We start from the raw sequence: 11,174 nt of genomic DNA on the forward strand, positions 1-11,174 counted from the left end.
GTCTTTGCCTGAGGAAAAGCCTGTTTTTAACTTTACAAAAACTTCTGGTGGGAGTTTGTGTCTCATAGTTATGTCTCATATTAGGTAGCAAGTTTCATATTTTAAGATTTATGGAAACCAATTTAAAGCAAGTTTTATTTGTTTTTTTTTATAAACAAAAAATGGCACAGATGACAAAGCTCTGTGGAAAAAGCTTGCTTATGTCAGTTTAATTGAAAAAAAAAAAAACAGGAAGACATGATTGCATTAAGTATATTTCCAAGAAGTAATTCAGAGAAACCTTTAGCAACAATAATTAACTTTAGGTTTATGCTTTTTTTCTCAGAGTGCTGTACACAAAGAGGTAATACCAGATAAGATGAATTAAAATCAGAATATGAGGACAATAAAGGAGAAAACACCTGCGGCCCCTAAGCCTCCTGCAATCCCTCACTTTTTATTATCTCTGGGTTTTCGTCCTAATATGCCTTAAATTTCACTGTAAACCTTTCAGTCCTTTGTCATCAGATCAGATGCAGAAATGCTTGCTTCACCCAACACTTTAGACTGTTAAACTGAGATTTGTCTATTTCACTTTTCATAATGAAACAGATGGAAAGTTTGTGTGATAGAAGTTTTGAAGAAAAAAGGTCATAGCAACATATTTGTTAATAACCCTGTGGTACCCAACAATTCTTACTTTCTTTAAAAAATACAATTTTATCTTATCATTCAAACTGATCAACATATTGTGAAAGTGATGAGTCAGACTTCCCTGCCTCGCTTTCCCATGGACAAGTCTGACTTTGGCAGCTGCCAGGGGAAATGAACTTCTAAGACTGCATTATGTCAAATCTACAGTTTGGTGTGGATTCTGGTGAAAGGCTGTTTTCTGAGTTTGCACCTTAGTAAACATGGTTTTTGGTGTTTTTGATAGGCAGAGTAGTGGCTGCAATGCTTAAATGCTTCCGTGTATTAAAATAACTTGGACTATTTCATAAATAACGACTGTATTCAAAAGCACAAAGTAGGGCCCTTAGAGACACAGCTGAACTAGTTTGTGTCATGATTCTACACTTTTTGGTTCTGTTTAAGTTTTCTTTTTGAGTTTTCAGTTACACTTTTATTCATGTTTTTCTGTGTTTTCTACTTTATTGGTTTTATTTCCATCTTGTGTTATTCTAATTTTTGGTTGTATTTGAGTTTTTTTTAATGTATTTCTTGTTTGCCCTCTGTTGCCCTCTTATGTCAGTCTCCTTCTCCTAGCTCCCTTCTAGATTCTTCTGTCCACACCTGCTCCCAATCTGCTGATTTATACTCCTCCTCTTCAGTTACTGTTTGCTGGTTCCTTGTTGTTTCTTTACCCCTCATGTGTTTTTTCCCCTGACTCCTGGATTTTGGCTTTCTGTATTTTGTTTGTGGACTTTTGCTTCTCTTGCCCTTTGGATCATTATTTAATCAGCAAAACTCATCTCTGCCTTCTTCCGTCTCTGCATTTGGGTCCTCCAAAACCTCCACTCAACCTGATAGTTTGGAGTGGACTAGGGTAAGAGAACAGAATCATCAACCTAAAACAAAATCTTCAGGATGAATGATAGTATCTGTGAGCTGGACCTTACTGTCCAACATTAAAGTGTGACCAAACAAATACACCTCAATTCAAATGTCAGTTGAGAAAGCTTCCTGGAGGGGAAGCGAAATGTCTTCAAACCTTGGAAACCAAGTCCAGTGGATTGTTTTTAAACTTTTACGGAATGACTATGACCTGGATGACTGAGAATCTTCTTCAGCATATTCCTAAAAGAATTTGCTCACCCATCCAAATCATTGGAATCAGCTGTTCCAATCACTTCCATGGCCACAGGTGTATAAAATCAAGCACTTAGGTATGCAGACTGTTGTTAGAAGTATCTGTGATAGAATGGGTTACTCTGAGAAGCTCAGGCAATTCCACTGTGGAACTTGGATCCCACCCGTATAACAGATCCAGTCAGGAAATGTCCTCATTTTAATCCACAGCCAAATGTCAGCTGTATCAAAAGAAAATGGAAGTGTTTTGGAATGACTGCAGCCCCATGTTAACGGGCAGAGCAGGGTCAAAAGATGCTGAAGCGTATACTGTAGTGTGAAAAGGTCGGCAACTTTCTGCAGAGTCAGTGGCTACACACTTCAAAACTTACGTGGCCTTTAGATTAGCTCACGAACAGAGAGATTCATGGAATAGGTTTCCATGGTCCAGCAACTGCATCCAAGCCATCCATCACCAGCTGCAATGCAAGGTGTCGGATGCAGTGGTGTAAAACGCACCGCCAATGAATTCCAGAGCAGATGAGACAAGTTATCTGGAGTTTGCAATTGGCCCCTTAATTCCAGTGAAAGGAATTCTGAATGTTTTATTACACCAAGACATTTTTGACAATACCATTCTCCCAATTTAGTGAGAACAGTTAGGAGCTGGCTCCTTCCTCTTCCAATATGACTGTGCATCAGGGCACAAGCAAGGTCCATAAAGACCCGAAGTTGACTGTCCTGCACAGGCCTGACACTTTTGGGAGGAATTACAGCAGAGACTGAGACCCCAGGCCATGTCATTCAACATCAGCAGGAATAGTCAAACATTCCCTGAAACACACTCATTAAAGGAATAGTACACCCAAAACATGATTAGCCTTCATTTTCTACTCACCCCCATGCTGAACAAAACTCTGGAGTACTTTTTTGATATCTCAAATGCATCTGGAGATCTGGGAGGCTTCTTGCTGTCTGCTGACATTCAAATAATGGAGGTCTATGGTGACCGAGACAGAAAGGTCCATAAAAGTCCACAAAAACGTGTCAATATTCCTCCATACTGCTCGTCCAATGTAATCCAAGTGTCCTGAGTGGGTAGCATCCAGAATTTACTCGAAACGAAGTCATTTAGAATGTTTTAGAGCCTAAACAGTAGTGTATAGGATTTCCTAATAGCGCCCCCATGCGCGCTCACGATTCTACGGAAGCCGGCAGACCAAACCGGAAGAAAGTGCTCATTCAGCGTCTGCTCTGACGATAATGCAAGCGTAGAAGAAGAAATGTGCTGTTTACCTGTGCAAAGAGAGAAACAACGAAAGAAAAATGTCTGAGGACTTCAGTGTTGAGGAAGAGCATGAGTTCTTTGCCGAGCTGAATGCACTGGTTTGGTCTGCCGGCTTCCGTAGCATCGTGAGCGCGCATGGGGGCGCTATTAGGAAATCCTATACACTACTGTTTAGGCTCTAAAACGTTCTAAATGACTTCGTTTCGAGTAAATTCTGGATGCTACCCACTCAGGACACTTGGATTACATTGGACGAGCAGTATGGATGAATATTGACACGTTTTTGTGGACTTTTATGGACCTTTCTGTCTCGGGCGCCATAGACCTCCATTATTTGAATGTCAGCAGACAGCAAGAAGCCTCCCAGATCTCCAGATGCATTTGAGATATCAAAAAAGTACTCCAGAGTTTTGTTCAGCATGGGGGTGAGTAGAAAATGAAGGCTAATCATGTTTTGGGTGTACTATTCCTTTAACCTTGTGGACAGCCTCCCAAAAAGAGAAGAAGCTATTCTAGGGGGAGTGTTGGCCTAGTGTGTTAGAGCAGTGTGCTTGTGCTCTAAGAAGGTTACAAGTACCCGGTTTGAATCCCACTGCCTCCACTCTCTGGGTTCCTGAGCTAGACCCTCAATTGCTCCCAATTGCACAAGGGCAGCCCACTGCTCCCCAAAGGGATGGGTTAAATGCAGAGGTACAGTTCTCCAATGTGAGATCAATAAAGTTCAATTATTATTATTAGCTGTAAAGGGTGGACCAACATCATATTGAGGCGCTATGGATTAGGAATGGGATGTCCCTTAAGCACAGAGTCAAAATTTGGATATTATTGTCGATATAGTTTACACTCCAAAGCAGTGTGGACAGACCTCCCACAGAAGTCAAAGCTGTTATAGATTCAAAGGGTGGACTGATAGAACATTTTGTGGATTAGGAATGAGGGGTCTCTCATGATTAATGTTAGTCCATTTTTTACTCGTAAGTGGTACACTATTTGTGACAAGATTAAAACCTAAATAAAGGAATACTAAAAACTAATCAAAATACGGTATGTTGATTTTATCTTGAGAACTTCTGATATTTTATTATGATATTTTTCCAAAACTGATCCTTAGACAGGAAAGAACAGAATATGGTTAGAATTATTATAATTACCCTCCATCTTGAATCTTCAATATTAATCTTCTGTAATAATCAACACTGTGAAACTTTTGACCAAAATACTGTATTAGCTTGATTTAAGATATATTAGGGCAAAGCAAGTTTATTTGATACATTTCAATATTAAGACAATTCAAAGTTCTGTACACACTAGGAATAAAAACACACAGAAAAGTACATTCCAAGATACTAAAACACAAATAAATATACATATGTTTCTAATACTGCTGGTTCAGTACTGGTACTAGTTTTTACTGCCCTGTTCAGAAATAGGTACAATCAGAGTTGAGTAGATCTACTTTGCAGATTTCTATAATTTTTTTTCTGAATTGTTTCTGTACGCTATTTTCCAGAAAGGCTATGCATACACATGCTTTCATTTCCTGAAGTTGCTCTAGGGGTTCAAACATCACTCAGTTTAAATTTTGATTTAAAACAAGGGTCAAACAAAACCCTTTTTGACATGAAGTTTATCTATTTGTCTAGAGATGACAAATCTCCCAACCTTAATCTCTGCCTGGGCGTCTGCCTCTCCGGACTCTTGCACAAATGGCCGATGTAGTAGACCGGAAAGAAGAGGCAGTTCCAAGTGGTGGCGAACCACGTGAGCGTGAAGGGGGCATCAAAATGCTTAAAGGTCAGCTTGGCCAGCTGGGTGGAGCCCGCCCAGGACGAGCACACGCACATCACCATCGCGACCCCCCACAGGGCCTTCCGCACCTGCACGGCTGTTACTCTGATGCAACAGTGTAGCCTTCGCCTGCTGGGGCCAGACTCTGTCCCAGCTGCAGTGGTTGACTGAGCATCTGTGGAGCCCACCACATTCTCTCTGGTCCGGTCTTCTCCTGTGGATGGACAAACATAGGAGGTAAGGAACATGTTAGTCCCTAGACTAAAAGAAAGGATATATATATGTAAAGGCTGGGGAATGACTCAAATCTAAACTTAGAAAAGAGTTCACACTATAAAAAATGCTGGGTTACATTATCTACCCAAACACTGGGTTATGACATTCTTCGCCCATTATGAGTTATATTTAGGGTAGTAGGGTTATTTTTATGGGACCTGGGTTATTTTTTTGTGTGTGAAATCCATGCTATGGGTCAATATGTTTTTCCAAATTCATCAAACCAACATGCATCGGTTGACCCAGCACCTGGTTGTTTGTGCTTTAATCTCATCACCTTAAAAGACAAGCTCCACCTGGGAACACACCACGCCCATGACTGTGCCAAGCTGCATGCCCTATGCACCATCAGCTCACACAGTTGGAGCATCTGACTGACCATTTTCATAGCAAGTCATACAGACAGGTCCAAAGGCAGGTCCAGAAAGAGAGAGATAGATACAGAGAGAAAGAAAGAGAAAGATATACTATGATCTACATGCATCTTAAGCATCTGTCACCACTGCTGGACAGCCTTTGGACCATGACACACTGCCTCCTGCCATCAATGTTTCCTTCAAGGCATTCTTTTATCTTACACATTAAATACAAGCAGCAGTGTGAACGTTTGTGGGGATTTCTGCTGAGAGCAGTCTATGAAATGCCAGGAGAGGAGTATGATCTGGTAAAGTTTCTTCAAATTAGAATACTTGCCTTCAGTGGAGCTAAGAGCCAAAGGAAAAGCTTTTTGTACCAGTTTGACATTTGGCCTGTTGCTGTTCTCACTTGTTATACACATTTGTGCATTGTTTTAATAACACTGATTGAAATTGTTCCATAATTAACATAACATCTTCCTTTTTGTAATGTGGGTGCCTCGTTAGTTTGCAGTATCATTTATTGGTTTATTGCATGGTATATGACCAAATTTAGCATGTATTTCATCATAGATATAGGTAGTCTATTGCAATTTGACAGTACTGTAATTTGTTAGAGTCAATATGAGGGATTTAAATTATTATTAAACAAATAAATGTTGCTGGTGAAACAATAAAAAGAAAAAGACAATGTATGAGCAGGGGGTGGTATAGTTTTAGGTTCCGTAGGCCTGGCTTGGTTGGAGCCAGTTTAAAGTTCCGCAGTTCTCCTAGTACCATGTCTTGTCTCTGTTCCTTTCCTGTCTGTTCGGCTCGGACTCCTGTCTGCTCATTGGGGCTGCTGCATCAGGGACACTCTGGGCGGCTCAGTGCCACATCTCATTTGGTAGTCCATCGACTGGATCCTGCCTCACCCGAGAAGATGGACTGAACTGTTAAAGCAGGTAAGTGACTCACACAAATAATCATCTTCTGTTAGATTATTGTGGTCATTTACCTGTGTTTCTCCCACAACCAGACTGCCAGTGATGGGTGTCGCCCCAATTCCCCCCTGCAGCCGCTGCATGTCCGCAGATCCACAGCAGCCCGTGTTCTGTTCTGTTTCTGTTCAGGTCTGTTTTGTTTAGTCACTAAAGGTTTTTTTAAACCTCCCACTGTCTGTCTCGCCTGTATACTGGGTCCATTGCCCCTTTTCATGGCAAAAATTGCTATTAATTTCACCCAGCATTTGGGTAGGGTCTATTAACAAATATGTGTGGTTGAATTTATCCAAATTAGCAGTTAATTCATCCATAATTTGGATGGAATATTATAACCTATTTTTTGGGTTATAAAAGACCAAACCATTTTAGTGGGTCAGTTTGGGTTATTTCTGACCCACTTTTTGTTAATGTGTATATACTGGAACTTTTTCACATTCTTTCATAACAAACCCCTTCTTAATATTTTATTAATTATTTTTTGTGACAAAAAAAATACAAACTAGAGACTATTAGTGATATAAAAATTAAAAAGTAAGAAAAAAAGTCTGAAAACTGGGGAGGTGATTTTTCCTTGAGTGAAAACTTTGTAGAACCCCCTTGTTGTTACCACAGCCGCAAGTATTTTCAGTTTTCTTCAGCTGAATATTCCCACTCTTTTCCAATCTATTCAAAGATTTCCTTGTATTTATTTAATCTCTACATCAAAACTGATCGGCTTTCCTTTCCTTGCTAAAGAAGCATCCCTGCAGCATTATGCCGGCCCCACTACATTTCCCTGAACATGGTGTGTTCAGGGAAAAAAAAAAAAAAACAACAATCTGTCCATGTGCTTTGCATCTAGATGAAAAAGCTTAATTTTCTTTCCATCTAAATAAAATAAATGATGAACAGATTTTAATGACATTTTTACAAAAGGTGCAGCTCAATCCAAGGAAATATCAGCAATATTTTTGAAAGATTACCTACCATTAAATACAGGTATTAACTTAAGGTGGAAGTTACAATATCTCAGGAGAAATTAGCTACTTAGCGGTGGCCTCTGCTCTGAGTGCTTTTCTAGTGATAAATTGAATTTTGGGTTGTCTGAATCAATCAAGATACAAAATGGCCCCGCAACAGACTGCCAACCTATCTAGGCTGTACCCCACCTTACGCCAACAGACTGCTGAAGATAGGCACTTGCCTCACTGCGACCCTTATGTAATAAACGAGAGAAGATGGATGGATAATATAAAATAAATGAACATTGAGACCTTCCACCTTTATTTGCCACCAAAAAAGAAAACCCTTCATCCCGTTCCTTTTACTTCACAACTATGCAGTACCGTATGTTGATGGTTTACATGATATTCCAATAAAACACCTTTAGTTTGTAGATAAAACCTTATTAAATGAAAAAAGGTGAGACTTTTACAAGAAACGGCAGACTTTTAGTAAGGCTAATAACTTTAGCAACTAAAAAGTAAATACTGAAATTGTAAGTTTCCTGCTCCACAATTTAGATGAGAATAACTACTGCTGTGCTTCACATGAACTTGAAGGAAATCAATCAGATGTCTGAGTTAAAAATATGAGAATCAGCCTGAAAGGCAGCAGCCAAACAGAGGACGAAAAAGGACAGATCTGATATCTAATCCAAGATCATCTCCTCTCCTATAGAAGGGCTGCTGGTGGCATGTATATTCATAGAAACCAACAAAAACACTCACACAGCGCCTCCTCACTTTTCTATTTTCCCTGTTAAAAACTTAACAGCCTCTATATGTCTTCAGTAAATCCTGGTTTCTATAATCCCAAATACACACACTGTGGTAGCTGCATCACTTATCTGCTTACCAAGGTTATTCCTATGTCATCAGCCCTTGAACTAGCTTACAGGTTTTCCACTTTTAAATTCAACTATAGATAAAAATGATTTTTTTTTTCATGTAAAAAAAGTAAGCAAACAAACTAATGAAATTAATAATATAAAATTGAGGACAGCCTAAGACAGGCTATGTATCTTTTTAACATATTGGTGCAAATGATGAATTTGTATATATCTTAACCATCAATGCGAATGTAAATAAATAAATACTGAAGAGAATGCTAAAACTTTTGGTGAGGAATATTTGAGTATATATTACTTGATAATGTTTTATGATTGTGAATCAACTGCATTTCACCAGTAACAGGAAAAAAAGGCATTTGTTTTGTTTCATAGCAGCTTTTTAATACGATCCATTAATCTGCTATGGCATCCTTCCAAAAAGTTAAAAGGCGGTATGTCCCTGATATGGTTTAATATATGATGGGACGCCACAGGAGACTATTAGCTGATTCATCTCTGCTGAATGCACCTGACTGAAATACTGAGAAGTTAAACTAGATTCATATAGATAAAAGTGATTCTAATTTACATCAGAGCAATGCTAAAAAAGTGTCTATTATGCACAATGAAGAGATAATTTACCTTCATTACTTAATCAAGCAGTTGCCTCATTGAAAGTATTTTCATTCAAAACTGGGCGCCCTCTGTATGAACATTATTCAAGACTGTGTCTTTAAAATAATTATACATATGATGCTTCGTGGCACAAGATCAACAATCTGTAATGTTGATCTATTCAACATACACAACCTATAGGTGACCTGTGAAGCTAAGCTGAAGAAAATATCTCATCATTAAGCCTGGTCTTCAAAACAACAGTGACTCAGGTCTTTTCTGTTTGTTTTGTGATTTGTTTTCTTTAGCTACAAACCATTTCATCCATTATGGCAGATAAAGCGACTGATTCTCCCTGAAAGGGCTGTGTTTGACCTTGTCTGTTCATTTCATCACAAATTCACTCCCCCTTTAAACTCTAATGCTATTTTTCTGGCTCATATGGGCTACAAAATTTATTCAAATGCAATTTGGAATTTATTAGACTTGTTGCTACCAATAAACATAAAATGTATTGTAATTCTTCTGTACTGTTTCAGTATTCCTATCATATCTTTGCAATATAACCATGCAAGAACAAAGAGCCATTTTGCAACAATGATAAATGATTCAGTCTGCATTTACTATGAAATTATTAACAAAGAAGCCCCCTCAGCAGTGGGAAAATAAAAGGATGAGAGTTAATTTGTTCTATTCTTATCCTGAAGGTCATTTCATGTCCGTGCTGCCCGGTTTTTGTCTTTTCTGGGAACCATTCCCACATCCTGCTGCTCCGATCACTTCTCCGTAATGCACCATAGCTTAATCTTCCGAATGCAACCTTGGGCCAATCCAATCAGCCCACCCAGGCACGCTCAGGGCCCCAGTATGGCATTTCCAGCTGACACAGTGATATGGCAATAGAAATTATATTGATCAGCCAAAACAACATACTGAAGTTACCACAGTAGCGAAAAATTAACAAATATCTACATGCAGAAACAATCATACTTATTAATCATATATTATTTGCAGCTTCTCTGATTACTGCTCAAAAGTCACGGCATGCCCCTTTACATTTTGTCACATATCATTCACAAATGTCTTGCAAATTTAGGTTTGATGATCCAGCTGGCCAATCAATTTTCTTTCAATGTCCTATGTAGAATTAGATCATAAATCAGCATGTGTGTCATTTGGTTGAGGTATAAATTAATCTGCTCTGTGGAGGCCTCTGTGGAGGCCGTCAAAAAGACAGAATAGGGAAAAAGGTTTTCACATGATTATGTTTTATTATTACAAGCTTTTATAACATCTTACACACCACAATTCATATCAGTATCTTAAAATGGAAAGTTTAGGGTAAACTGCATTACACTGTATTACACTTCATAAATCTGGTCATAAGAGAGAGAAGTCCTGTTCAGACCATTCAAAGGAGGAATACTGCATTTTTGGTAAAATCAAGTCAAAGTCATTTTAATCAACTATGGAAAGTCCAGTGTGAAGAACAACCATATAAATCTATATTTTATATCGCTAGAACATTAGTTCCACTTCACCCTCACACCAACTGTGAATAATGATACTCTATCAGCTGTGAACTGCTGATGAGCAAAACGGAATGATGCTGAACTAATTAGTGTGATGGAGCTGGATGATTAGACTGGCTGAGCGAAGAAAAATAGAAAAAAATAAAATAAAATAGCCTCAGAGATTAACGCTATTTGAAACAATTAGTAAATGTTCATGAAAACAATGTACTTTCTAAATTGTCACTGTGATCTTGTCTCTTCATAGTATAGAATATAGTAGAATAGAAAATCTCTTAATTTTCCCACAATGGGGAAATTCTAGTGTTACAGCAGCAAAAAAGATAAATAGTTGAAAATAAAATACTGTACTGTAAACATACTCATCAGCTCATCATCAAAGGTATCCTGTAAAGGTCACACCAAGAATATATATAGTACAGTGACCAGAAGTCCCCATTTTGGACCACCTGTTTCAGGCTAAAGCAGTCCCCAAAAATGTCCCAGATTTTACAGTTTTTATGAATGAGGGGGCGGAATGTTTTGTGTAGACTGTTATTGTGGTAGAAAGAGCAGAAAAAGCTGTTACCTAGCAGGCTGCCAGTTGTTAACGTATAGATGAGGAGCAGAGCGCACCACTTTTCAAACACACAACGAAGTTCGTTATCAGAACCGGTCGCACCTGCCCTGTGTTATGGTGAGTGTGTTAATTGGTTCATTTCATTTAAATCAGGCTGATCATTGTGATTAATGTATATACACATATATATAAATATATAT

At 38.6% G+C, this 11,174-nt stretch overlaps 1 protein-coding gene across 2 annotated transcripts in view; it reads right to left on the reverse strand.

Annotated features, from left to right (window-relative positions):
• The window catches only part of slc35f3 (solute carrier family 35 member F3), a 79,180-nt gene that overhangs the window by 12,765 nt on the left and 55,241 nt on the right, over positions 1 to 11,174 (reverse strand). For both annotated transcript variants that reach the window (XM_015402517.1, XM_015402518.1), the window contains one exon: positions 4,718 to 5,057. In XM_015402517.1, coding sequence (XP_015258003.1) covers positions 4,718 to 5,057 — 340 coding nt within the window. The remainder of the gene's footprint in view (positions 1 to 4,717; positions 5,058 to 11,174) is intronic.

This window comes from Cyprinodon variegatus, unplaced genomic scaffold, assembly GCF_000732505.1.
Source record: "Cyprinodon variegatus isolate N-32 unplaced genomic scaffold, C_variegatus-1.0 Scaffold1361, whole genome shotgun sequence".
Taxonomy (NCBI): domain Eukaryota; kingdom Metazoa; phylum Chordata; class Actinopteri; order Cyprinodontiformes; family Cyprinodontidae; genus Cyprinodon; species Cyprinodon variegatus.